This window comes from Urocitellus parryii, chromosome 9 (genome assembly GCF_045843805.1).
Source record: "Urocitellus parryii isolate mUroPar1 chromosome 9, mUroPar1.hap1, whole genome shotgun sequence".
In the NCBI taxonomy this organism is placed as follows: domain Eukaryota; kingdom Metazoa; phylum Chordata; class Mammalia; order Rodentia; family Sciuridae; genus Urocitellus; species Urocitellus parryii.
In genome coordinates this window covers 26515921-26542011 of record NC_135539.1, presented here as the reverse complement: position 1 = coordinate 26542011, position 26091 = coordinate 26515921, and the positions used below count along the sequence as shown (strand labels likewise).

Sequence of the window (26091 nt, the reverse complement as noted above, 5' to 3'; positions counted from 1 at the left end):
CGTGAAGCCACCACAGGTGAGACATTGTCACAGCAGAGCAAGAACAGGGCAGGAGGAGCAAGGAGCTTCCAGAAACCGACCAGAGAATTTATGGAAATTTATCATATATTCTAAAAAGAGTTTTCTAAAAACAACATTTCCAATCCTCAGATAATGTCCATGCTAGCCAAAAAAATATTTAAGGATAATCAGCAATTTCTCTGGAAAAAAAATACCTATAAATATGTAGTCTGGCTTCAACCACTCAAAAATCAACTTAAATATAAAACCTAAAGAGTTAATATGAAATGAATATAAAACAAAAAGAAAAGAGTTACATTAAATGTTTTACATTGTATAAAACACTGTACCTTGGGTAAAGATAGTATTCCTAAACAAGGCAGAATACAGAAGTTCCTTGTGCTCCACATGTGTAATAAGAATTGTAATGCCTTCCGCTGTCATATGTAAATTAAAAAACAAACAAAAAAAACCCAGAAGTTCCAATAGATATGATTAGTAAAACAGGCTACATCAAAATAATTTTTTTTTGCAGGGGGGGGATTACTGGAGATTGAACTACTCAGGGGCCCTCGACCACTGAGCCACACCCCCAACCCTATTTTGTATTTTATTTAGAGACAGGGTCTCACTGAGTTGCTTAGCATCTCACTTTTGCTGAGGCTGCCTTTGAACTTGTAATCCTCCTGCCTCAGCCTCCTGAGCCACTAGGATTATAGGCGTGTCCCACCGTGCCCTGCAAATCTTATTGTATTGATGTATTTCATGTAAAACAAATTGAAGGTGTCTATTAAGAATTTCTAAAACTAACCTTTTCTATAAACCTGAATTACTATTTATCAACATCAACCCAAGAGATGTTCTCACAGAGATGCACAGGGAATCATGTTCAAGCACATTCACTGTGAGGCTGGGGCTGCAGCTCTGGGGCAGAGGCTTGCCTGGCATGCACAAGGTCCTGGGTTCAATGCCAGCACAGAAAAAACAAAAACAAAACTGCTGTATTGGACATTTATCATAAATTCAGACAACCTTTTTTTTTTTTTTTGGTATCTGGGGTTGAATTCAGGGGCATTTGACCACTGAGTCACATCCCCAGCGTATTTTTTGTATTTTATTTAGAGACAGGGTCTCACTAAATTGCTTAGTGCCTCACTGTTGTTGAGGCTGGCTTTGAACTTCTGATCCTTCGAGCCACTGGGATTACAGGGTGCGCCTTAGCGCCTGGCTCCTCAGACAACCTCTGGAATTATCAATAAATATGTAGCCTGGCCTCACACCACTCATACACAAACCAAATGTTCACCAAAACAATGGCTAAATGAGACGCGGTTAGCTCAGGGCTAAGGGTGCAGCTCAGTCCTAAAGTGCGAGCCTCGGATGTGCAAGACCCTGGGTTCCCCAGTACCCCTCGTCCCCCCCAAAAAGTGGTTAATTTACATTAATGTGCAAAAATGTGAGAGCTGGGGACAGGTCCAAAGGAACAGTTAGGGAAGTGTCTCCAAGTTAATTTGGAGTTAAAAGAAACTGCAATATGGGATACATATTACAACATTTTCTTTAAACACACGACAAAAATAATGTTTTTCCATGGTAATGCATATGTGGAGTTACATGAGTAAAGGGGCTTTTGGTCTTATCCATATTTTTTTTTAACAAAGGAACTGTTAGTTTACCAGTGGTATAATTAAAGTTAATGAATAAAAAGTAAAACATGGGGCTGGGGATACAGCTCAGTTGGTAGAGTGCTCGCCTCGCATGCACAAGGCCCTGGGTTCAATCCCCAGTAAACCATGAAAACACGTAAGGTTAATTAAGTTCCCTCTTTGGGAGACTAAAGAATTTCAACTGCCTCAAAATATCAGAGTGGTAGGAGCCTTTGGTCCTAGCTGCTTGGGAGGCTGAGGCAGGGGGATTCCTTGTGTCCAGGAGCTGGAGACCAGCCTTGAGCAACATCGGGAGACCCCATCTCAACAAAGCAAAGCAAAACAGACCACAAATACAAATAAAATAAATTAAAAAATAGAAAACGTACAAGAAAAAGTCCCTTCGGTGTGGGAGGTAAAATTTAGCTTGGGTGACATTAGCAGACATTTCGAAATCTGATGTTTTGCTGTGGAATCAACTTTTCCAAGCAAAATTTTAGACAAAGATGGAAGTCCCTGCCCCCCATAGAGCGTCTATAAAGCCAACAAGAGTTTTAAATTTATTTATTTATTTAGACATACGGGGGATCAACCCACTAAGTTTCAATAGTAAATATAAAATCCGGGCTGTGACTACCAATCTCAACTGGCCCCAGACTTTTGATCCTTTCCACAGAATCCGCAGGCACACACTGCCACCTGGTGGCTGGGGCTCACATTGCAGTTTGTCCTTTAGTCCTCAAATCTTACTAAACCAAGGCTTTCTTGTTTGGATATTCCTTAAAAGCAAAATGTTTTAGAAATTTGGAAGTCTTATCTAGGGCTGTTGATTTTAAATTTTGACAAAGATTTTTCAAAAAGCTTACTATTTTCCATCATTTCCAGTTTTGTGAAGGAACAGACATTTAAGACCAAATGAATCAGAAAAAACATAAGCACAGATAAAAGGACAGTCCTGCTCCCAAAGGACCATGAAGAATTGCCCAGGCATGGTGGTGCCGCCTGTAATCCCAGCTCCTCGGGAGGCTGAGGCAGGAGGATCACAAGTTGGAGACCAGCCTCAGTAACTTAGTGAGACCCTAGCTGGGTGTGGTGGTGCCTGAAATCCCCAGCAGCTAGGGAGGCTGAGGCAGGAGGATCACAGTTCAAAGCCAGCCTCAGCAACAGTGAGGTGCTAAGCAACTCAGTGAGACCGTCTCTCAATAAAATACAAAATAGGGCTGAGGGCAGGGCTCAGTGGTCCAGTGCCCCTGAATTCAATCCCTGGTACCAAAAAAAAACAAAAAAACAAAAAAACAAAAAACCCAAACAAACTTAGTGAGGCCCTAAGCAACTTAGTGAGACCCTGCTTCAAAAATTAGAAGGAGTGGGGATGTGGCTCAGTGGATAAGTGCCCCTGGGCCCCGGGGTCAATACCCAGGACCGAAAAAATCACAGGTTGGGGGGCTCTACGGGAGAGGCTCGCCTGGTGTGTGGGGGGCCCTGGGTTCCAACATACACTTAATAAACATGTATGTTCCATAGCCCTGTTCACAGTCTCCCTTATCCACATGTCCCAGAGCCAGGGACCAGGTCCTGCCTACAGTCTTGAGAGGTGGGTCACGTTCTGAGAAAGGCTTGATTCTGTTGTGGTGGCACCAAAGCAGGTACTTGGATAAAGCCAGAGTCACAGCCCGCTGTGCTCCAAGAGGGCTTTCAGCACCCTTACCCTCTAATGGGACTTCTTTCGCAGAAGAGACTTTTTTTTTTTTTTTTTTTTTTTTTTGCTACGGGTGACTGAACCCAGGGGTGCTTAACTACAGAGCTGCATCCCCAGTCTTTTTAAAAATGTTTTGAGACAGGTCCTCTCTAAGTTGCTGAGGCTGACTTTGAACTTGCCATCCTCCTGCCTCGGCCTCCCGAGTCCCTGCGCCCGGCTCGGCTGAGCTTTCTATCTTGCATTAACAGTGAAAACCGTGACGCTTGTCCCCGCTGGCTTGTCACCTGAGGTCTGAGCCCCACTGAGGTGGCTCATGCTTCACAGGAGGAGTACAAGGAGCATCCCCGCACAGGGGAATCCTTTTAACTGGCCTTGGGAGCACATTGACCCTGGGTGAATTCCAGGACCAGCAACAGACAGAAAGCGAGATAAGGGCTGGGCTCGGTGGCGCAGCGCACACCAGGACCCGCCGGCCTCCGCCCCGCCGGCCTCCAGTCTCGGACTCCAGGCTGCACCGCCGCGGCCCGCGCAGTCGGTGCAGTTTTTCAGCCTCTCATTTTAAAGGTGAGAGCCTGAGAAGAGCGACGGGAGTGGGGACGGCTGCAAGGAGCCAGCTGAGAAAGGACGAGGGGCAGGGAGCCCAGGAGGCAGGACGAGCCGCCCGGAGCAGTACGAGACGGATGAGTGGCCCTGGGCCCTGGGTTCAAGAACTGGTCCGCTTCGCCGCCTTCCGCCAGCAGCAAACATGGCGGCGGCCGCTTCCGCCCACACGGGAAGTCAAGGGTGACGCAAGATGGCGGCGCCCGCCGGCGGCTGAGGCGTGAAGCGAAGCATGGCGTCGGCGGCGCTGGTTCGGCTGGGGCGGCGGCTGACGGGCCCGGGGCAGGGGCGCGGGCACTGGACGGCGGCCGGGCGCTCCCGGAGCCGGCGCGAGGCGGCCGAGGCCGAGGCCGAGGCGCCGGTGCTGCAGTATGTGGGCGAGCGCGCGGCCCGAGCGGATCGCGTCTTCGTGTGGGGCTTCAGCTTCTCGGGGGCGCTAGGCGTGCCCAGCTTCGTGCTGCCCAGACTCGCGCCTGCCACGCGCGGCCGCCCTCCGCGCCGGAGAGTGCAGCCGCTGCCCTACCGCTTGGAGCTGCCGCAGAGGGTGCGCGGGGCGCCCGGGGAGTGAGGCGGGTGGGGGGGGCAGGAGAGGGAGGCTGGGGAGGGAGGTAGGAAAGGGAAGGAGAGGCCGAGGAGGAGGAGGGAGAGGGAGGCCGAGGAGGAGGGAGAGGGAGACTGGGGAGGGAGGAAAAACTGGAGGGGGAGGCGGGGGAGAAGGAGTGAGGAAGGGAGGAGGCCGGGGAGGTCAGGGAGGACCGGGAGGCGTGCAGCACGGATTGCTGGGGGCAGGCTGGGGACTCCTTAGGGACAAGGCATTAAGAAGGAGCGAGCCCAGCGGGACGGTGGAATGACTGACCTGGGAAGGAGGCAGGTCCTAGATTTGGAGGGGTGGCAGCCAGAGGACCCTGAAGCTGACATGAGGTTGGGCCTGCCTGTGTGGCTGTGGAGGCCCTGGTAGGCCATGAAAAGGAGGCACCTTGTCCAGTTGGGCTTCTGACTTCTCTGCCAAGTCCGCCAGTGAGCTCTGGACCAGAAACGGGGGACGGAGAAAGGGGGACTTCTGTTCCAACCCGGTGAAAAGCCAGGGGCTGGGGATGGGAGCTGAGCCAAGCTCGGGCTGGCTGGAACCTGCAGTCCTCCTGCCTCAGCCTCCCCACTTGACCCCCTGGCGAATTGGCCATGTTGAGTCCTCAGTCCTGGGCCCTGGGCACGGGACCGCAGGGTTCTCCTGGCTTTTCCTGGGCAGCGCTTGTTTTCTGGGCAGTGTCTTGAGGAGCGGATGTTTTCCATCTTGATGAATTTCCTCAACCGGTTTTTCTGCTGCAGGTTGTGCTTTAGTGGCTCATCCAAGGGATCTGCCAGACCCAAGTTTGTGCCCTTGTTCACTGGGTGGCTTTGGCTCTTGTATTTAAGTCTCTGAGCCCCTGTGAGCTGCTTTGGGCCTGTGGGGTGAGGCAGGGTCCGAGGTCTCTTGTCCAAGCAACCGTACCTGCCCTTCCCTTGGTGGGAAACGGGGTGACCTGAAGGCAAGGATTGACTTCTGGACTCCCAGCTGTCTTCATGAAGCTGTGTCCACCCTCACGTCAGAATGACCCGTCTTGGTCACTGTCTGGATGGCTATGGCTTGTGGTGAGCTTTGCAGTCAGGAGGCCGCCCTCAGACTCTTTGGAGGTGGGAGCTCTGCCCAGCCCTGTCCTCCCCGTGTGTGGGGGACAGGGACGGAGCTCAGGGCCACCCTACCACTGAGTTGTACCCTCTGCCCTTCTGAGGCAGGTTCTCACTAGGCTCCTGAGGCTGGCCTTGGACTTGTGATCCTCCTGCCTCAGCCCCCGAGTAGCTGAGGTTATAGCATGTGCCACTGGGCCTGGTCCTTGTCCTTTTAAAAAAATGATCTGCCTCCTCTGGGTCCTTTGAATTTTAGGCTTGGCTTGTCCGTTTCTGCAGAAATCCCTTCTGGGGTTCTTAGGTATTTTTATGGTGCTTGGGGTTGAACCGGGCCTCGTGCCTGCTGGGCAGGTGCTGACCGTGGGCTCCAGCCAGCCCTGTGTGTCTTGCTGTGCTGGGGATGGGACCCGGGCACTTGACCCTGGGCCACATCCCTCCACAGCCTTCTCACTGGGGCTTTGAGGGGGTTCAGTGTGCGGAGTTGCCGTGGAAACTGTTGTGCTCCTCCCCTCAGTGGGCGGGACTGTCTCCCATTTGTTTGGATCTTGTCTTCTCTGTCCCTGTGACACCCTGGGGCAGCCTCCCCTCTGCTCATCTGGGGTCGCAGCACAGCCTAGGGCGAGGGGCAGCCTCCAGGGGCCCAATCCTGAGGGCCTCGGTCACCTGTGTGCCCCATGGTTGAGGAGGTGCTGTCGCTGCGGGACCCTAGTTGCTGTGGCACCTGTCTTCAGGGCCACCCAGCGGACACCTGCTTCCGGAGTCCCTGGAGAGGCAGCGTCCCCCCGGCCACACAGATGGCAGGCCGAGAGCAGGCCGAGGCCTCTAATGGCCTTGGGTGGGATGGGAGTGCTGGTTTGTGGGTGACTCGGGGGTGAACGAGGTGCAGTGCCGGTCAAATGGTTGTGGTTTGTCACCACTCTGCGCTCGGGGCTTCTTTCAGATCTCCTCTGCGGCCTGTGGCTATGGATTCACACTGCTGTCCTCCAGGACCAAGGATGTCACCAAGGTGTGGGGCATGGGACTCAACAAGGACTCCCAGCTCGGGTTTCAGAGGAGCCGGAGGGACAAAGGTGCGGGGCCACAGGAGCCTGCGCTGGCGTGGGCACCTCTGGCCGGAGTGGGACTGAGAGGCTGGCTCGTGACCCCGGCCAGCTGGAGCTCACCCTGGTCAGCAGCAGCGGGGACCCTCGGCAGTAGGGTGGGCACCGGGGTGGGCAATGGCCGCTCCCGCTTGGCCCCGGGTGCCCATGCCTGGACGTGGCCTGGGAGGAGACCAGTGGGCCCTCCAGACCCCGGGCTTGTCCCCGCGTTTGGGGCTTCAGATGTAAAGGGTCAGGAACGGCCGACGAGGACGTTTAGGAAGCAGGCCTTGTCACGAGAGCCACAGGAACCAAGGTGGCTGTGAGCTGAGGTGCCACTACAGAGCAGATTTACTCTTTTTTTTTTTTTTTTTTTTTTTTTTTTTAAAGAGAGAGAGAGAGAGAGAGAGAGAGAGGAGAGAAAGAATTTTAACATTTATTTTTTAGTTTTCGGCGGACACAACATCTTTGTTTGTATGTGGTGCTGAGGATCGAACCCGGGCCACACGCATGCCAGGCGAGCGCGCTACCGCTTGAGCCACATCCCCAGCCCCAGATTTACTCTTAAGACAGGAGCCATCAGCCCGACGCCAGCGGGCAGGCCTCCCACGTCCCGAGTCCCTGTCCACCTATACAGCAGGCGGCCTCCCGTGTCCCCGTCTACCTGCAGTCTGTTTCTGCCTGGGTCAGAGCGCACTTGTGTTTTGTCTTGGGCTGTTTTAGACTCTGTATCAGAGAAGCTTGGCATCAGGGTCGGGCCTCATTGGCCCTGAGAGGCCGCCCTCCATGTTTCTGGCCCACTAGGCCTTGAACGGCGCTGGGGGGACCCCAGGCCTGGCGCATGCAGAGCAGGTGCCACCCTGAGCCTCCCCACCCTAAGTTTCCCTTAGCGGATCACTGACTTGTCCAGACCGGCCGCAGCCTCTGGAGCCCCAGGAGATTCCCAAGGAGGCCCAGCGTGTGGTTCAGTGACCACTGGGTTCCTGGCCCCGACGGGCACTGGGAGCTTCCCGCCTGACTCTGTGGGGAACGGGGTGGACAGCGGTTCCTGCTGCCGGAGGTGGCCTTGGCCGCTGCCTCGCTCTGACCTGCGGTCCTCTGCAGCCAGGGGCTACGAGTACGTCCTGGAGCCGTCGCCCATCCCGCTGCCCCTGGACAGGCCTCAGGAGACCCGGGTGCTGCAGGTGTCCTGTGGCAGGGCGCACTCCCTGGTCCTGACAGACAGCGAGGGAGGTGAGTGCCCTCCCTGCGGGAGGGCCATTGGTGGGCTTGCTGAGCTCCTCGGGAGGTCTCTGCACTGGGCTGTGTGCACGCACAAAGGGTCTGTTTGCTTGCACCTCCCCTAGTGTGGCCTCTCAGGCCAAGGTCCCTGTGCCTGAGGTCCCTCTGCAGAGGGCTTGTGTCCAGGGAGAGGCAGCAAAGCCGCTTTGTTCCCGCTTCTCTTCCTGGCCAAGGTGCCTGATGGGGGAAGGCAGAAGTGGCCTTAGGAGGCCCTCACCAGGGCCTTTGGTGTCCGTGCAGCCTGGCCACAGGCACATGGACGGGGACTTGCCCACATTGTGGAATTCCCAGGAGGTGGGACCAGGGCACGGGGACCCAGAAGGCCTGAGGTGTCCCTGGAGGCGGGTGTTGCAGGAGGGAGCCCGTGGCAGTCGGGATGGGCAGCTGTGGGGGATGGCTCCGGAGACCCTGGTGGCCCTGGCCTGCTGGGATCCCATGAGCCTGCGCAGTGGATTGTGGCCTGGGTGGACTGGGTCGGCTGTGTCCCTTCCAGTGTTCAGCATGGGGAACAACTCGTATGGGCAGTGTGGCCGGAAGGTCGTGGAGAATGAAGTGTACAGGTGCGTGCCGAGCTCTGCCCCCAGACCTGAGTGGCCGCAGGGTGAGAGCCGGGGCTCCGTACCCCTGGGGGGAGCCCTGGGGCGGTTCTGCTGGGGGTGGGCTCAGCCATGAGCTTGGGGGTGAGGGGTGAGCCTTGGTCGTCATGTGTACAAACCTTTTGAACTAATTTTTTGAGGAGTACTGGGGATTGAACTCAGGGGCACTGACCACTGAGCCCCATCCCCATCCCTGTTTTGAATTTTGTTAGAGACAGGGTCTCACGGAATTGCTCAGCACCTGGCTAAATTGCTGAGGCTGGATTTGAACTCCTGATTCTCCTGTCTCAGCCTCCTGAGCCTCTAGGATCACAGGCGTGCCCGGCCGAATTAATTTTTATAACCTTTTTACTTTAAATGAAGGGGAATTATTTAAATTAACCACGTTTTCAAATTGGTTAACTTAAAAAGTTCACCTTCATTTCAGTTTTTTCATTTTGTATTAAAAAAGAAAAAATTCCACTAGTTCCTTGCTTGATGCTGGTGGCCTGAGTGCTAGTCTCTGGCCTCATAAAAAAGTCATGTCGAGGTCTGGGCTGTGACTCAGGGGCAGAGCGTTGTCCAGCACAGGTGAGGCATTGGGTTTGATCCTCAGCACCACATAAAAAAATAAGTAAAATTAAATTATTGTCCAACAACTAAAAATATTTAAAAAACCTCACATCAAGCTGGTGCGGTGGCCACGCCTGTAACCCCAGCTGTGTGGGAGGCTGAGGCAGGAGGAGCGCAAGCTGGAGGCCAGCCTTGGCAACCTAGCGATACCTGGTTTCGGAATAAATAACTAAATGAAGGGGCTCAGTGGCAGAGTGCCCCTGGGTCAGTCCTCAGTACCGCGGGGAGGAAGAGACGCCTTGAGTTTCGTTGTGTGGGTTGTCCCCCCCAGGCCTGCTGTGCTCTGAAGGTGGCCCTGTGCACATGGGGTTGGGCTATCGGCCAGGGTGAAGGGGCCCGGCCTGTGCAGGGCTGATGGCCACGTCTCCTCTTCTTGGCTCTAGTGAAAGTCACAAGATCCACAGGATGCAGGACTTTGATGGGCAGGTGGTCCAGGTAAGAGACGGGCTCCTCCTGTCCCCGGATGCTTTGGAAGGATCGACACTGGGCGGGGTGCTGGCAGGCGGTTAGGGGAACTTCCTGAAGGGTCAGGTTACTCTGGTCAGGACTCCTGGCCTGCGCTGGAGACCAGGCTCCTGCTGAACCCTGGGATGGGGGTCTAGAAGAGTTGGGGCGGGGGTGAGGCTCCCGTGGAGACCAGGCTGCCTGCTCAGCTGTGTCCACCTGGAGTGGGGGCCTGTGGGGCGGTACCCAGGCACCCGATGGCCACTTAGGATAAACACTTAGCCTCGGGTGTTCCTGCTGAGGCTGGGGTGCTGCCCAGCAGGAGGGGAGGGGCATCCTGGAGGCCCAAGCAGGCCTGGGGTGTGGCTGGTGGTCACTGCTGTGCTCGTGGTAGTGCGCTCTGCAGCGGTCAGGAGGGCAGGCGGGAGTGGATGACGCACAGTCTGGGCACTGGTGGGGAGTGGAGCCCTGAGGGCCTCGTCCTTGGGCAGTGGGCTGTGAGGTTTTCAGCAGGGCGGGGGGTGCGTGGTGTGTGCCAGGCCCAGGTCCATGTCCAGCGTCTCCGAAGGAATGTGTTCCAGGGGAGGTGGCTGCCGAGTCGTGACCTTCCAGAAAGACGACTTAGCCCTGGTGGGAAGTAGAGGGGAGAGGCGTGGAGGCCAGGAGGGGAGTCTGGGAGGGTGGGGGCATAGACCCCCAGGACAGCCAGGCTTCGGGGTCAGGAGAGGAGCAGGGAGGGCACCCTGGGATCCAGAGTGACTGGCCAGCAGAATGGGGGACGCGGGGCTTGGTCAGGGGTCACGGGAGAGGCAGAGCCTCCTGCGCAGCCCCAGGTGCCTGTGGGCTCAAGTCCCCGTCCTCCACCCATGGATGAGTGGCTTCGGGTGTCACCAGACCTCCTGAGTCTGTCCTGGGTGGTCCTGCTGTGGCCTGCTTCTCCTGAGGCAGTTAGAGACCAGGTCTGGAGACCAGCGTGGGGTGGCAGTGGGCCTTGGGAATAGAGCAGCCAGGTGTGGGGAGAGGGAGAGGCAGGAGGCCCAGGACAGGCTCGGGCTCCAGCGGTGAAGGGGATGAAGGGGACTGGGGCTGAGGCTGAGCTGGAGCTGGCCAGGGTGGGGCGTGGTGGTGGTGGGGGGGACGCAGGGGTGGGGTGGGGGGTGGGGTGAGGGTGGGCCCTCCCTGGCCCCCTCTCTGGCCCCCTCCCTGGCCCCCTCCCTGGCCCCTCTCCCTGCCCCCTCTCGCCCCCTCCCTGGCCCTCCCTCATCCCCTCCCTGCCCCCCTGCCCCTTCCTGGCCCCCTCCTGGCCTCAGGAGCTGCTGCTCTGGCTGCGCAGAGGGGAGAGCAGGCCTGGGAACTCTCTGAGAGAGGGTCTCCTCTGCCCACTGGTGTCCTCCAGGTGGCCTGCGGACAGGATCACAGCCTGTTCCTCACGGATCGAGGCGAGGTCTACTCCTGTGGATGGGGTGCCGATGGGCAGACAGGTGCGTGATGCGAGGCCGTGGTGTGGCCCTGGGGGCCAGGACCGCCTCCCACTGGGCTCCATCCCCCTTGCTCCTGGGGAGTGCTGTCCCCTGACTTGCCTGTGACCCCCTTGCTCCTGGGGAGTGCTGTCCCCTGCACTTGCCTGTGACCCCCTTTCTGCTGCCTGTGACCATGGACATGCAGCCTGCAGCTGGCCAGCCCTGACCCCCACTGCTGGTCCTGCTCTGGGCCTGCAGGGCGACTCGCTCCTGAGGCCCCGACTTGTGTGTGGAGGCTCCCTTCCTTAGGTGTTTAGTAATGTTAATTTTTCTGAATTTCCTTTTTCATGTTTTTGCTTCACTAGGATCTAAACCAGGGTTCTTTACTACGGGCCAATCCCAGCCTCTGCTCTTACGTGTATCTGTGTGTGTCTGTGTGTATCTGGGGCACCAGGCATTGAACCCAGGGCCACCGAACCACGGAGCCACATCCCAAGCCCTTTTTCTTTTCTTTACGTCTTTTTAGAGACAGGGTCTTGCTGAGTTGCTTAGGGCTTCCCTAAGTCGGCTGGCTCCGACTCCCCATCCTCCTGCCTCAGCCCCCTGAGTCGCTGGGATCACAGGCGTGGGCCACTTGCCCGGTGCTTATCTTACAAAATTTCTAACTTGATTCTGACCTAAAAAATTCCAGGGTCCCTAAAAACATGCCTTTTGGGTCTTTTTTTTTTTTTTTTTTTTTTTAAATGAATTTTTAAATATTTATTTATTTTTTAGTTTTCAGCGGACACAACATCTTTGTTTGTATGTGGTGCTGAGGATCGAACCCGGGCCGCACACATGCCAGGCGAGTGCGCTACCGCTTGAGCCACATCCCCAGCCCCGCCTTTTGGGTCTTAAGAATATGCCATTTGTGGGGCTGGGGTTGTGGCTCAGTGGTAGAGTGCTGGCCTCCTACGTGTGAGGCACCAGGTTCCATTCCCAGCACCTCATATAGATAAGCAAATAAAGTAAAGTTCCATCACCTGAAAAATATTAAAAAGAAATCAGAAAAAAGAAGAATAGCTGTGTGTGACGAGTCCTCCCTCGTGGGAGCAGGGGTGCGGCCAGCAGGGCAGGCCAGGCTTTCTGTGCGGGTGCTGTTGGGGCCAGCGTTGTGCTTGGCGAGTAACTGAAGGTGCGCGTTTCCCTTGCCAGGTCTCGGTCACTACGATGTCACCAGCGTACCCACCAAGCTGGGAGGGGACCTTGCCGGAGTGAAGGTCGTGCAGGTCGCCACCTATGGGGACTGCTGCCTGGCTGTGTCAGCGGACGGAGGCCTCTTTGGTTGGGGGAACTCGGAGTACCTGCAGCTGGCCTCCGTCACCGAGTCCACTCAGGTGCGTGCGGGGGGGGGGGGGGGGGCTGGAACAGCAGGAGACCTGGTCACCAAGCCGCCTTACAAGTGGCTGAGACAACTTGTACTTATTTATTTGTGTCAGCCCCCGAGGGGCTGCCCTGGGGCTGGCTCCCCTCGACCTCAGTGCACCTGCTGGGTCCTGTCCACTCTGTGCCTGTCCTCCCTCCCTCCCTCCCTCCCTCCTTCCCTCTGGCCTGCCCTTCCCAGGGGGCCTCTCAGCCATGCTTGCATCCTGTCCCCATGTCTTTGTCCCCGAGTTCTCAACCTTGTCCCCAAGTTCTCGACCCAGTCCATTGTAGTCTGCCTCTGCCTGTCAGCTTGTCCATGGCTCCCGTGAGGGCCACCAGCGACCTCCCTGGGGCCAGAGGCACTAGGAGGGCACTGGACAGCCTTTTCCCGCCTCATCTCTGACCTTGGCCGTGGCGCTGCTGGGACGCACTCCTTCCCGGCTGTCCTCGTGCCCCTGCCCTCCCCATCCTCCCTGGTCTGGCCCCTGCTCTTCCTCCCCCGCTGGCCCTTTGAGGTGTGGGCGCCCCTCCTGGCCTCTGCGTCTCCCACTAGATGATCTCTCCTGTGGCTTCAGTGTTTCTGCCGCTCACCTGCCCCTGACCCCGGGCTCCTGAGTGCTGCTCTCCCTGGCCTCCCCAGGGCTCCCTGGGCTCCTCCAGCGCTGCCTGTGCACTCTCCAGAGGACGGCCTGTGCAGAGTGCCTCTCCTCGGCCACCCGTGCCACTCACGGCCGTGGGCCCTTTGTTCTGGCCTCCCGTGAGCTCCTCGTGGCTTCACGCCCAGCTGTCCTCTCCTGCCTCAGCTGGACGCCCTGCTCCCCGCTTCGCCCTGGCCTGGTTGGTTCCTGCCTCTCCTCAGGCCTCAGGCACGGATGCCCCCCTGGCTGCCTCTCCCCCGCCTGCCCAGCTCTGCCACTCAGACTCCTGGATCCCCCTTGCGTTTTGCTCGTGAGGTCTGAGGTTGACCTTGACTGCTGCCCCTGGGCCAGCCAGTGCTCTTTGAGGGTGGGCTGGTCCTGTAGCCCCTGTGCATCCAGGTCCCTAGGTCCCGGCTTCGTGCCTGTGCGGTACTCAGGAGATGGCCCTGGAGTAGACAGAGAGCTTGTGTGGCCCTGCCCACGGCCCACTCCCCACGTAGCCTGTCCTACTTGGAGCCCTTTCTCGCTGCAGGTGAACGTCCCTCGGTGCCTGCCCTTCTCAGGAGTGGGGACTGTGAAGCAGGCGGCCTGCGGGGGCACCGGCTGTGCCTTACTGAACGGTGAGACCCCCTTGGGTAGTCATTGGGGACTGGTGGGCATGTCCACCAGGCTGTCAGGTTCACGTGGCCATGGGATGATCCGCTGGACTGAGCCTGGTGAATTTTGTGACACATGTGGCCAGAGAGCTGCTCAGCCTGTCACTCCAGCAGACCTCGAGGGTGCAGGGTCCCTGTTCCCTCATCCCGGCCAGATCCCCTCTCCGGCCAGGAAGTAAATACAGAGTAGGCACTACCACTGTGTGCCCTGTGAAAGAGTGTGTGGCACACTGAGGTCCCTGCCCTGCGAGTGAGTGTGTGGCACACCAGGGTCCGTGCCCTGAGAGTGAGCGTGTGGCACACAAGGTCCGTGCCCTGCGAGTGAGCGTGTGGCACACCGAGATCCATGCCCTGCGAGTGAGTGTGTCGCACACCGAGGTCTGTGCCCTGAGAGTGAGTGTGTGGCACACCGAGGAGCACCAACCTTGGCATGGGTATCAGGGCTGGAACCTGGGGCCTCGCTTGTGCCGTGCACTCTCCGAGCTGCACCCCAGCTGCAGGCCTGAGGGGCGCTTGCCTGGCCTGAGCCATCGGTTCTCAGCATCTGGGGAGAAAAGCAAGAACTTGGTGTCAGAAAACCATATCCAGGCAGAAGCAGGAGCATCCCAGGCTCAAGGCGGCCTCAGCGACTTTGCAAGACCGCAGAGGACCTGGAGAGTGCCCATCTCAGGGGACGTGGCTCCATGGGGGCGCACCCCTGGGTTTGATTCCTGGTACCAACAAAAACGTTTTTTCCTTAAAGTTTAAGGGTCTGGCCAGGAATTGTCTGTGTTATGTGTCTGCTCAGCGAGGACCTGGGTCCGTTAGTAGGGACAGCTGTCTCCAAGCTTCAGGAGGCCATGTGGGCTTCCTGGGTCATTTAGGGGCTGCCCCCGCCCAGGTTGCCGCATGACATGGGCTCTGGGCTCCGAGGGTGGCCAGCAGTTGGGCGGATGCCGAGGCAGGAACTGAAGCCAGGACAGGAGGAGTGTTTTCAGCCTTTTCTTGCCACCAGGGAGGCTACCCCTGTCCCTGTGGGCACAGTGAGCAGGGTGTGTGGGAGCCTTAACTGGGTGGCCCGCTGACCCTGTCCTGCTGTGCGCAGGGGAAGGACACGTGTTTGTCTGGGGCTATGGAATCCTTGGCAAAGGACCCAGCCTCGCGGAAACTGCCCTTCCGGAGAGGATCCCGCCCACGCTCTTCGGCCTGACTGAGTTCAACCCGGACGTCCAGGTCTCCCTCATCCGCTGTGGGCTCAGCCACTTTGCTGCCCTTTCTAGTAAGTGGCCGGCTGGCAGGACCCAGGTGCTCCCCCGCATGCTCCCTTCCCTCTGTGTGCCCGTGGTGCCTTGGTGGGCTGACCAGGACGGGATGACCGGGAACAGCTAGCAGCCGTCCGTGGCTTGCGGGTGAACAACCTCGTCTCTTCCTCCCCTGGAACTGGGCTCGGTTTCTGTGGTTTGTGGTGAGGCTGATGTTTGGGTGACTCTCGAGGGCACCAGTTGGCTGTGCGAGAAACCCTGGCAGAGGTGGGCGAGTCCATGGAGAGTGTGGGTGGGCCACCCCCGCAGGCCAAGACCCCGCTCGGCCCTGGGCACGCAGTGGCCAGAGGCAGTTTGGAGACCCCTGTGGTTTCTGGAGGTGGAGCTCTCCTTGCTCCAAAGTGCTGGGGGCCATCACAGGATGGCCTGGCCAGATGACAAGCTGTCAGAGACGAGTTTTCCCACGGGCCTCCGGGCTGGCACAGCCCATGGCCTCTGGGTGCCCCGGTTGTGGGTTTCCCTGGGCAGTATGACTGCACCAGGCGGCTCACTTGTCGATGACCCCTGTGTTCAGTCCTCTCCTGGGAAAGGCCCCTTTTCCTCAGGGAGGTGCCATCAGGTGCTTCACGCTGAGCTGCACCCCGTCCTTTGGGTTTTTATTTAGAGGCAGGGGGTCTCACTACGTCACTGCGGCCTCGCTAAGTGGCTGAGGCTGGCCTTGGACTCGTGCTCTCCCTGCTCAGCCTCCCGAGCCACAGGACCCCAGGCCTGGGCAGTTTCCTTTGTCCTTCTTTCTTTGCTCCCAGTGGCAGCATGACCTGAGAGTGGCCGTGAGCATGAGTGCTGGGCAGGACAGGTGGCTCCCGGCGCCACGCAGAGCCAGACCCGGGGGCTTTCCCTGGCTTGGCACTGTCACTTGGCAGAAGGCGGGTCCCTGAGACCCTGGCGGGGCACACGCGGGGAACGGCCTGAGTCCGTCTGTGGCAGCCCTCGTGGGAGCTCCACCAGCCCCTTATGAGGCCAGGCCCTGGTGACCGCCTGCTCCTTCCGGGCCCCTCCACTGTCCTCACCATTACCCTGGGGGACCAGGTGTCCACCACATGGATTTGGGGGACAAACTGTATTTGAGCAGTACACGGGTCCCTTCCGTGGACTGCGTCCCTGTCCTTTGTGGCCTCTGTGGTTTGCAGTCATGGGTGGGTTGGGCGGTTTAGTTCTAGCTCTTCATCTAGGTCGGGTCCCATCACTGTGTCCTGTCACCGCCCTGTCCCCAGGTCACAGCACATGGGCCCAGGCCTGGCTCAGGCAGGCCCCGGGGGACCCAGAAAGAGCAGCCTCTCTGTGGCTTAGGAAGCCAGGAGTGGCCTGGGTGTGTGGCAGGGTCACCAGGGCCCGGCAGGGCTGGGCAGGGCCACATACCCCTCAGACTTGCCTCCCGGGGGTCAGACGGCAGGGTGGGGACGGTGCCTAAGACACTGGCTTCTCCCTTCCCAGGAAGCACTGAGGGAACGAGGTGGGGACAGGCCATCTGTGCCTGATTGCAGAAGGTCTGTCCTCGAGGCCGGGCTCCTGGGACGGGCTCTTTGCCAGCTGCCAGCTCCTGCCAAGCTGCTGTCCTCTTCCTCTAGACAAGGGCGAGCTGTTCGTATGGGGCAAGAACCTCCGCGGGTGCCTGGGGATCGGCCGCCTGGAGGACCAGTACTTCCCCTGGAGGGTAAGGCCGGGCGGGGAGCAGCCTCGGTGCCGCCGGTGCCTGGTGCCTGGTGCCTGGTGCCTGAGCCGGTGCCTGCCCAGCATGCAGAGGGGCTGGGCCTGGAGCAGGGCAGGGCTGGGCTGGGGGCTGTCCCCCCTGCTGCAGTGAAGGGGTAGCTGGGGCCAGGCCAGGCTCCCAGATTTCAGGGCTCGCTGTCCTCGGCTCCCGTGAGGTCAGCTCTCTGTGGGGGCCTGGTGAGGGCACGGCTGGAGGGAGTGGCCCTGCGGGTGTTCCTGTCCCTGCAAGAATCTCCGTCAGAGCCTGTCCTGGGCAGGGGAGCTACCAGGCCTGGAGCAGGTCCTCACCCGTGGCCCCGGGAGTGCGCTCTAGGTGGTCCAAGAGGGTCAACGGCCTGTCCACAGCTGCTGGGGGCATCCAGGCTCTGTAGTGGGGATGCAGCAGGCAGGAGGCGTTTTCAAATCTTAAGGGGCGGGGGTCCTTCTTCAGTTGTAGCTTGTCTCATTGTGGCTCACGGCCAGCTTAGGAGGTGTCCTCGAAAGTCACTACAGCCGCGCTGTGGAGGGCGGCCTCCTGCGCCACCCCCCATCCGCACAGTGGCCCGTATTGGTGTCTCCCGTTCCCTCTGGGAGTCTCTGCAGAGCTGTGTGCATGTGTGCGTATGTGTGTGTGCATGTGTGTGTGCGTGTGTGCACGTATGCACATGTGTTGCGTGTGTACCCTGAAGGTACCTGTGAGTAGGACAGCCTGTGTCTGCAGTGGGGTCGCTGGGTGGAGTGGCTGGCGGGGCTGCCCCAGACTGGACTCACAGGGTAGGAGCGAGGGCCTCTTGAGCTGCTCTGATAGGACAGACATGACACCGGCCTGAGGGCCGCAGCCTCTGGGATGCACATGTGCAGGACACGTCTCGCTTCCCCAGAGGTGTCCCAGGTGTGGACGTGAGCTGCGATGGCCGCCCTTGTGGGCAGGGTGCAGTGAGGGAGTGGCCTCCCGAGAGGCTGACAAGGCTGGTGGCCCTGCTGCCGCTGCCCACATTGAAGGGTGTCTTGCTCTTGTTCCTTCAGGTGACGATGCCCGGTGAGCCCGTGGACATGGCCTGTGGTGTGGACCACATGGTGACCCTGGCCAAGTCTTTCATCTGACCTCCTGCCTGACCCTCCCAGGGCTGTCGGAGGCAGCCCAGCAGGGTGGGGACACAGTGCCTGGTAGGGCTCTTGAATGATGTTGAACCACTGCCCTTTGTAGGCCACGCTCCCGAGGGGTCCTGGCCAGGGTGTGGGGCGACTGTTGGCACACCCACCTATTCAGGGCTCCGGGGCCCGGTTGGCCCAGGACGGCTGTCCAGGGAGGCTCAGCCTCAGGATGTGTCTGGTCTCAGGCGGTGGCCTGCCAGGACACAGCGACCAGGGGCTCTGGGTGTGTCCTAGTGACCCAGGTAAGCCTCGGTTAGGTCGTAAGCCAGGCGGGCTCCTGTGAAACTTGTGCTGGATGACCCCGTGCACACAGCCACCTGCCCGCTGCCACACTGAGCCCGAGGACAGTGAGCAGCCTCCAAGACCCCGCGCTCACCGCCTGCTGGAGGAGACTCGGGGGGCTCAGCCTGGCTGGAGGCCAGCGGACGAGGATCTGAAGTCACGGCCATGTCCGCCCTGGTCACTGTTGGCCTTTTCCCTTAGAACAGTATTTACAGATATTTTTGGAATAAAGTCTATTTTCTGCCTCTTGAGGTCTCCTAGGGGTCTCTCTTACCGCCAAGAGGTCAGCGGTGACGAGCAGGACTTGGGTCAAGAGGCAGATGGAAGCCAGCGGACAGGCCTGTGGACGGCCCTGCCTGGGACATTCCGAGCCAGTCCTGCTCCCAGGTCCTGGGGCCGTGGTCAGGTGGGGACCCACCACCACCCGCGACGCCCGGCTGCTGCTGTAACTCGCTGCGCAGATACTTGTGGCAAGTCCTCTGTGACCCGGCCATTGTGCTCTGGGACACGTGCCGATGGGAGCCTTACCTTGAGAGGGGACCAGGGACGGGAGCAGCGGGGAGGAGGGGACGGGTGGGAGGGTTGCAGGTGGAAGTAGAGTGTCACTGTCACCGGGCAGCTTATTCCTGGCCTCACCCAGGGTACATGAGAACCAGCTGGTTAGTGTGTGGGGAGTGCCCAGCGCAGCTTCAGGGACCTCCTTGGCCGAGCTGCCCCTGCTGTCTGGGGACTGGGAAGCCCGTGGTAGTGGTGTGACTCTCTGCGCTGATGCCCTGCTGGTTTGGCTCAGGTTGCTGCAGTGACAGGCAGGCGCTCGGTGGTGACACAGGCTGGCGGCACATCTGGAGGGCAGGGCCTGGAGGGTCCCAAGGGTGGCCAGGTGAGCGCTAGAGTCAGGAAGGCTCCTGAGCATGACCTTGGCTGCAGCCCCAGTGTATGGTGGCCCCCCGGGTCTCCTGAGCCCAGGGTATCAGGGTCTCTGGGCAGCCCTGCCCTGGTGGGTTGGGCCTCCTCTGCGGGGAGCCAGGCCCTGCCCCACTGTTGTCTGCCCCGCTCTGGCGTTGCCCTCCCTCCCATCCCCTCCCACACTGGAGGCACCCTCCGCCATGCCCCTGGGCGGTTGCTGTGATCTCCTTTGTTCCTGCTACAACCTCCTGTCAGTGAGCAAGGGAAGGACACTGGGGGACCCGGAGGTCAGTGAGCAATGGAAGGACACCTGGGGGACCCAGCCACGTGCCGGCCCTGTGCCCTCTGGCCGCTCTAGGGCCAGACTGTCCTTCCTTTGTGGCCAGCAGCCAGGGGGGAGCTGGAATGGGGGCTGCAGTGTGTCCTGCTTCAGCTGCTCAGGGCCACTGTCATCCCTCCTGGGCAGAGTGGCTCCTGGGCGTCTGGTCTCCCCCTCAGGCCAGCGCTATGCTGGCCCTGCTCCACGCGGGCGACACTGAAATCAGCTCACAGAGCCCCTCCCGCAGGGGCCAGGGGGCAGCCTCCGAGGCTCTTGTGTCTGGAGTGTCGCTGGCGTGTGTGTTCTGCTTTGGGTCCTGGGGTTGAACCCGTCCCCAGGTCCCAGCTTCTCCCCCGCAGCCCCATGTGACAGGCCCTTTCAGATGGCCTTGGGGGACCACCCAGCACTGGCACAGCCCTGAGGCGGCCCTCTGTGCCAGGAGCATGCCCTGCCCAGGACCCCATGTTGCCCCCTCCTCTCGAGGTGCGTTTCCCGGCCCCCTCGGTGACTCGTGCTGCACCCATGAAGGAACTCCAGTCTGGGCCCTGCTGCTCAGGGGCTGGCAGGGGTGCTTAAAAAGGGCTGGGTGTAGCTCAGTGGCAAAGTGTCCCTGGGTTCAGTCCCCAGTCCCGCCCTTGCACAAAGATTCCAGACTCCTTACAAGCTGGCTTAACGGGATCAGCAGCGGCCAAGTGGACTCTGCTGGGGACAGCACTGGACCTCCCTGGCCACACCCCTCTTGGTCTGGGCGCACCAACGTGCCCGCTCAGCTGTCTGGTTGAGGTGATGTTTTTGGCCGGGAGACTGACCCTGGGCTGCTTCACCACCAGCACATCCACAGCCCTTTTTATTTTATTTTTGTAATCTTGAGACAGGGCCTTGCTAAGTTGCAGAGGCTGGCCTTGATTTCGGCATCCTCCTGCCTTAGCCTCCCGAGTTGCTGGGATTATGGGGTGCGCCACGGCACCTGGCTCAGTAGTCAGGTTTAAAAGGGTGAGCCCAGACCCTTGGTCACCTCTGACCAGGCCTTGGCCATCCTGCTGGTAAGGCACAGTCCAGGTGTCCCTGGTGGGGGACACTCCTGGTGACCATCGAGGGTCCTGCTGGGGCTCTGGTAGGGAGCATGGCAGCCAATGCCAGGAATCCAGCAGAGCTCACCTGGAACCTCGCCCATCTTGGAAGGGCCCTCATTGCGTCCCCTTTGGTGACAACTGGACAAGGTGAGGTTGATGGTTACAAGCTGGTTCTAGAGCTGCAGCAGCCAGACCTCAACCCAGTGGGAGGACCCCCAAGGTGAAGTGGATGGATGCCCCGCGTGCTTCCAGGGGGTGGGCAGCCGCCCGTCTTGGGAGCCCACACGCTGGGTGGCTGGCCTCTGACCAGCCGGCCTCCTGCCCTGGGAGCGGCCACGGGAACGGTGTGCACAGCGGTGCCCTGGGGCGCCTCGGGCAGAGTGTGCCCATGAACCCTGGGTGCTCACCCCTGCTGCGCGCTGGCACCAGACCATCTGGTGACAGGACGTCTGGGAGCTCCTCTGTCGTTCGTCCCTTAGTGGAGAGTCGGGTCCCTTCCAGCTGTGGTGACATGGACAGTGCCACGCGCCCCTGTCTGTGTCACACTGGCTGAGCGCTCAGCACCTGTTTTGGGCATTTTTTCCCAGTGTCAGGGATGGCACCCAGGGCCTTGTGCCTGCCTGGCAAGGGACCTGCCACTCAGCCACCCCCCCACCCTGCCCATTGGGTCACACAGGTTTCGTGTGACCTGTTTCCCACTCTGGTGCACCAAGAGGGCAACTGCTGGGCCCCTTGTCTGTCCCTGAAGTTTTGACATCTGCCTCTGGGGTCCACAGCGCTCCGGCCCCCCCTGACTGCAGCCCCGGCTGTCCCGACGGCTGGCGGGAGACTGCCTGCCCCTGCCTCCACGCCAGGCCCCGTGGTGACCAGGAGGTGCCCAGGTCACGTGGGAGCTCCCGGCAGGGCTTCCCGTGGGCGGAGATGCCCCTGGACAGCTGCTGGCTGCGTCCCCTGTAGTCGGTGGAGTCCTGGGGACCGTCTAAGATGTGATGTCCCTCCACCAACCGCTGTAGGGCTCCTCCATCTTTCCGTCCCGTTCTGCGCTGCCCTCCCCTCGCTGTGTCCCTAATAGGACAACCCTGCTTTCTAGACCGCCCCCATGCCGCATGTCCAGGCCTGTTGTTCTCCCTACACAGCCCTTTGTTGAGATGTTGAGATGTGGCCACATAAGGCCATGTAACAGCAAAAGATCCAGACGACGCCCTCCTGCCGTGGCCTCAGCTTCCTGTTTCTGAGAGAAGTTGGGGAGCTTTAAACACTGGGTTGAAACCAAGGCCAGCAGATCTGGTCTCTGGTTGGTTCCAGCACAGGGTCTCTTGACCACTGAGCCACGTCCCCAGCCCTGTTTTGTGTTCTACTTAGAGACAGGGTCTCACTGAGTTGCTTAGCGCCTCGCTATTGCCGAGGCTGGCTTTGAACTTCGCCATCCTCCTGCCTCAGCCTCCGAGCCCCTGGGATGACAGGCGTGGGCCACCGTGCCTGGCCTCCCCAGGGATTCTGACATGAGCTGTGGCTGAGCCCCTGCCAAGGAGCAGCCAAGGCTCCATCCCAGAGTTCACCCCACCCAGGGAGGGAAGCACAAATAATGGTTCTGAGCGGCTGGCTGGACGCCCGCTGGTCTTCTGCCTCCAGAACAGGCCCTGCCACCCCTGACCTGCATTGGGAAGGGCCAGGAGATGACCCTGAGCCAGTCGGAGCCTGTCTCCTGAGAAATGAGGCAGGACGCCGGACCTGGACATCCCACTTTCCCCCTCATCCGTCTCAGCAACCTGGAACCCACTGTTCTGCACAGAAGCCTGAGGAGGTCAGCTGGCTGGGTCACCCCCTGGATGCCAGTCTCGGCCTCGCCCAGCCTCTCTGTCTCCCCACCCCCCACTTCTTCCCCCAGCCCTGGCTCCCTCTGCTTCTGAGCCTCTGCGCTCCGGTCCATCTTCCTGGGTCCCTCTGGTCCATCTTCCTGGGTCCCTCTGGTCCATCTTCCTGGGTCCCTCTGGTCCATCTTCCCGGGTCCCTCTGGTCCATCTTCCTGGGTCCCTCTGGTCCATCTTCCTGGGTCCCTCTGGTCCATCTTCCTGGGTCCCTCTGGTCCATTTTCTGGGTCCCTCTGGTCCATCTTCCTGGGTCCCTCTGGTCCATCTTCCCGGGTCCCTCTGGTCCATCTTCCTGGGTCCCTCTGGTCCATCTTCCCGGGTCCCTCTGGTCCATCTTCCTGGGTCCCTCTGGTCCATCTTCCTGGGTCCCTCTGGTCCATCTTCCTGGGTCCCTCTGGTCCATCTTCCTGGGTCCCTCTGGTCCATTTTCTGGGTCCCTCTGGTCCATCTTCCTGGGTCCCTCTGGTCCATCTTCCTGGGTCCCTCTGGTCCATCTTTCTGGGTCCCTCTGGTCCATCTTCCTGGGTCCCTCTGGTCCAACCAGGCTCCTCCCCATGCCCTGGCTTCTTGAGGTCTGTCCCCCGCTGCTGGGCAGGTGCAGAGCACCCCCTTGTGGTCTGTCCTGGCTCTGCACTCCCTCTGGTGGCTGGTGCCCATGGCTTCAGGCCCAGATGTGGAGGCCATGGTGGGTCCCTGGGTCCCCAGAACCCAGCACAGTGGGCTGAGTGTGCGGTGGGAAGTGGGAGCTAAGCTCTGGGGGCCTTGGGGCTGTTTAGAAGGCTTTGAAGTGATTGAGTCCCCATGGGTGTCTCGTCCTTGCTGGGCCACTTCCAGGGCTGACCTTGTCTGCAGACCCCAGAAGGGAATCTCCCCATGGAGCCGGGCGCGCCTGGTGTGGGCTGGTTGGTGCTTCGCGGTCTGCCCCCATCTCCTGCAGCGAGGGGGCCTGGAGTGAGCCCCGGCCTAGCTCCACCTGGCCCCATGGAGGACAGCAGAGAGGAGCAGGGCCAAGGGCATTCAAGGTCAGAACCTGCAGCCAAACCCATCTTCTCTTCTTTTTTCCTTTTTTTGGTTAAGGTCTTGCTGTGTTGCCCAGGCTGGCCTCCATCTCACAATCCTCCTGTCTCAGCCTCCACAGGAGCTAGGACTACGGGTGCCGGCCACCACACTGGCTCCAGCCCTGCTTCTTGCCCGGGCAGCCCTATGGCGCCAACCTAGGAGGGCAGGAGCCAAAGGCCCGAGAGCCTGTGGGAGGGGTGCCTGGGTAGCTCTGCAGGCACCCGTCCTGGAGCCGAGCCCAGAGCAGGCTTCATGCTCAGGGCAGAAGCTCCATGGCCAGGAGGGGACGGCGGGCACCTGGCTGGCCTGTAGGATGGCCTCAGGAGTCCCCAGCCCCGGGCCTCCAGCTCCTGTGCATTTCCTCCCTTGACTCAGAGCTGGACTGCGGCCGCAGCGTGGTGGCCGCAGCGTGGCGAAGGCAGGGTGTGTCGCCTCTGCGTGGCCCTGGACTCTCCTGCTTAGAAGGCTACTCGAGCAGCCCCGGGAGCCCGCGGGCTGAACCGAGGCCCTGCCAACAGCCAGGCCCGGGATAACCCCCCGTGGAAGCAGTGCCCCCTCAGTGGAGGGGTCCCCAGTGTGGTGATGTGGGGAGGCTGCAGCAGGTGGAGCCCCAGAGGAAGGAGGTTGGGTCGCAGGCGCTGTCCTGATAAAGTGCACTTCTCAGGACCCTTGTTAGTTTAGCCACTTTGCTTCTGCCTGGCCCTTGAGTCCCTCTGGCTTCCCGTCCTGCCATATGATTGCTCCCGCTTGCACGTGCCATGTGGTGATGTAGCCAGAAGGCCCTCACCAGAGCCAAGCAGATGGGTTGTCCATTCTTGGGCTTGCAGTCTTCAAAATTGTAACTCATGAACCCTTTTATTTGTAAAGCACTTAGCCTCAGGTATTTTGTTACAGCAACAGAAAACAGACTAAGACACCAAGACTGGAGGTAACTGTTGTCTTACAGGGACTCAGCCAGCACTGCTGAGCCAAGTACCTTCAGATTCCTGACCCAGAAACCATGATGTATCTTCTGTTTTAGGACAACTTGTCATGGTCATCAGGTAACTAATACACGCTGGGGGCAGTTTCTCAAGAGTTGGGGTGTAATACCCAAAGGGTTGTTCTGCCCTCTAGCCCGACTGTGTCCCCTGACCCAATATGGAGAAAGGGGAAGAGATGAGACACGGACCTGGACGTTGTTTTTTCCCTTCATTTAATTAACACTTTACAAAGTACAAAATATACTGTCTTTTGGGGAACATTAGGTACTCTTTTCTCTCCGCCATACAGTACATGAATCTCGAGGGTTTTGTGTTTCTTTGACAAAGAAAGTAAGCGTGAGGCCCCAGGGCTGGGGCGGGGCTTCCAGTTCTCCCCTCCGCCCAGGCCTCTGGGTGGACAAAGTGCCACTGCTGGTAACCCGGGCACAACAGGCCAGGTGCAGCCCAGAAGGGGCTGTGGGCAGGACGCCCAGCTCCCCAGCGAGGCTCCCCAGTGAGGCCCGGGGTGGAGGCCAGCAGCGCCCCCCCCATGCCCACTCGCCCACCTCAAGGTAACGGAAATGGTTTGGCATAGCGCAGGAGGGCCGGTCCTCTGTGGGCAGCCCCTGCCATGTGACGCCTGCTCTTCCTGGGTGTCTTCTGAACGCAGGGAAACCAAGGCAGGGAGGAGGCCACTGTCCGGATGTCTCCGTGTGGCCTTCCGGCACCCCTGTCCCCACCGGGCCTTGAACCTCACTGGACCCTCTCCTAGGACGAGCCCCATGGTGAGGGGAAATACCCCTGCCTCCCTGTGGACACCGTCTGCAGGTCCTGATGACGCAGGGTCCAGTTCAGGCCAGCTGCACGGATGGCCTGAGGGACGCCCGGTTCCCTGCAGAGTGGTCTCAATACCAGGGCCAGGGAGTCCTGCTTCCGCTCCCGCCCGGAGCTTGGGCCCATGGGGGGCTGCTGCCCTCCTGCCTCTGCACATGGCCCTGGGCAGGGACGCTTGGGGCCCGGTACTGCCCGAGCCAGAGCCTGGCTGGGACCTGGGCCCCGTCCACGGGCGCACAGGGCTCCCACGCGACACGCCCACACACATGCACGAAGGGTCACACACAGGACAGTCCCCACAAGCCACCAGCTGCCCCCCAGGCTGCTCAGGGGACCCCAGTGCAGGCACACCTGGTGCCCTGGCCCAGGACATGCCACGGCCTCGGCTGGCGACTCCGCCTTTGCCTTCCCAAGGACAGCAGCCCTCATAGGAAGGCCACCCCTTGGCCTCCTCCCCGCCCGTGGAAAGAGGTCACAGGGACATCACTTCTAACTTGAAAGTGGAAGAAGAGCTGGATGAGCCTCCGAGGCAGGAGAGGTCATCCAGCAGCCAGGGCCCCCCCCCCCCCCGCCTGTCCTGGGGCCACCTCGGGCCACCGGCAGCCACCCTGGCTATCTCCCCTCCAGGCTGAGCCTACTCCCGCCACAGCACCCTGACACCTTCAGGGGCCCCAGGGCAGCCTCTGCGTGGGCGCCGGGTGCCCTGTCTGCCCACCTGCCCGCTGTGGACGCTGTTGCATGTGGCCCCTCTTCCCACCCCCCGCTCTGGGCCTCACCATGCAAGGGCCCTCCACCCCTGGCCACTGGGCCAGGGTGCTCCATGCTCCCCAAGAGTCCTTCAGACCTTGTCCCCATGTCCA

At 59.8% G+C, this 26091-nt stretch overlaps 1 protein-coding gene across 3 annotated transcripts; it reads left to right on the top strand.

The window, feature by feature from the left end:
• The first annotated feature begins 4148 nt into the window (after positions 1-4148).
• Positions 4149-18454, top strand: Rcc1l (RCC1 like). 3 transcript variants are annotated; one of them, XM_026396923.2, is made up of 11 exons: positions 4149-4195; positions 6551-6680; positions 7794-7922; positions 8464-8530; positions 9562-9613; positions 11019-11103; positions 12277-12458; positions 13657-13744; positions 14865-15038; positions 16650-16735; positions 17797-18454. In XM_026396923.2, exons 1-11 carry the CDS (start codon positions 4178-4180, stop codon positions 17872-17874), a joined length of 1089 nt encoding a protein of 362 aa, XP_026252708.2. In that variant the 5' UTR covers positions 4149-4177; the 3' UTR covers positions 17875-18454. The 3 variants fall into 3 exon arrangements, with proteins under 3 accessions (XP_026252708.2, XP_026252706.2, XP_026252707.2); XM_026396921.2 differs by having other exon boundaries at positions 4178-4489; XM_026396922.2 differs by lacking the exon at positions 17797-18454 and adding an exon at positions 16516-16568 and having other exon boundaries at positions 4178-4489; positions 16650-16730.
• The last annotated feature ends 7637 nt before the right edge of the window (positions 18455-26091 follow it).

Coding starts and splice junctions, on each gene's coding strand:
- Rcc1l (XM_026396921.2), top strand. CDS start 4,178: ATGGCGTCGGCGGCGCTGGTTCGGCTGGGGCGGCGGCTGACGGGCCCG. Junction 11,104..12,276: donor GGGTGCCGATGGGCAGACAG/GTGCGTGATGCG, acceptor TTCCCTTGCCAG/GTCTCGGTCACTACGATGTC. Junction 12,459..13,656: donor CCGTCACCGAGTCCACTCAG/GTGCGTGCGGGG, acceptor TTCTCGCTGCAG/GTGAACGTCCCTCGGTGCCT.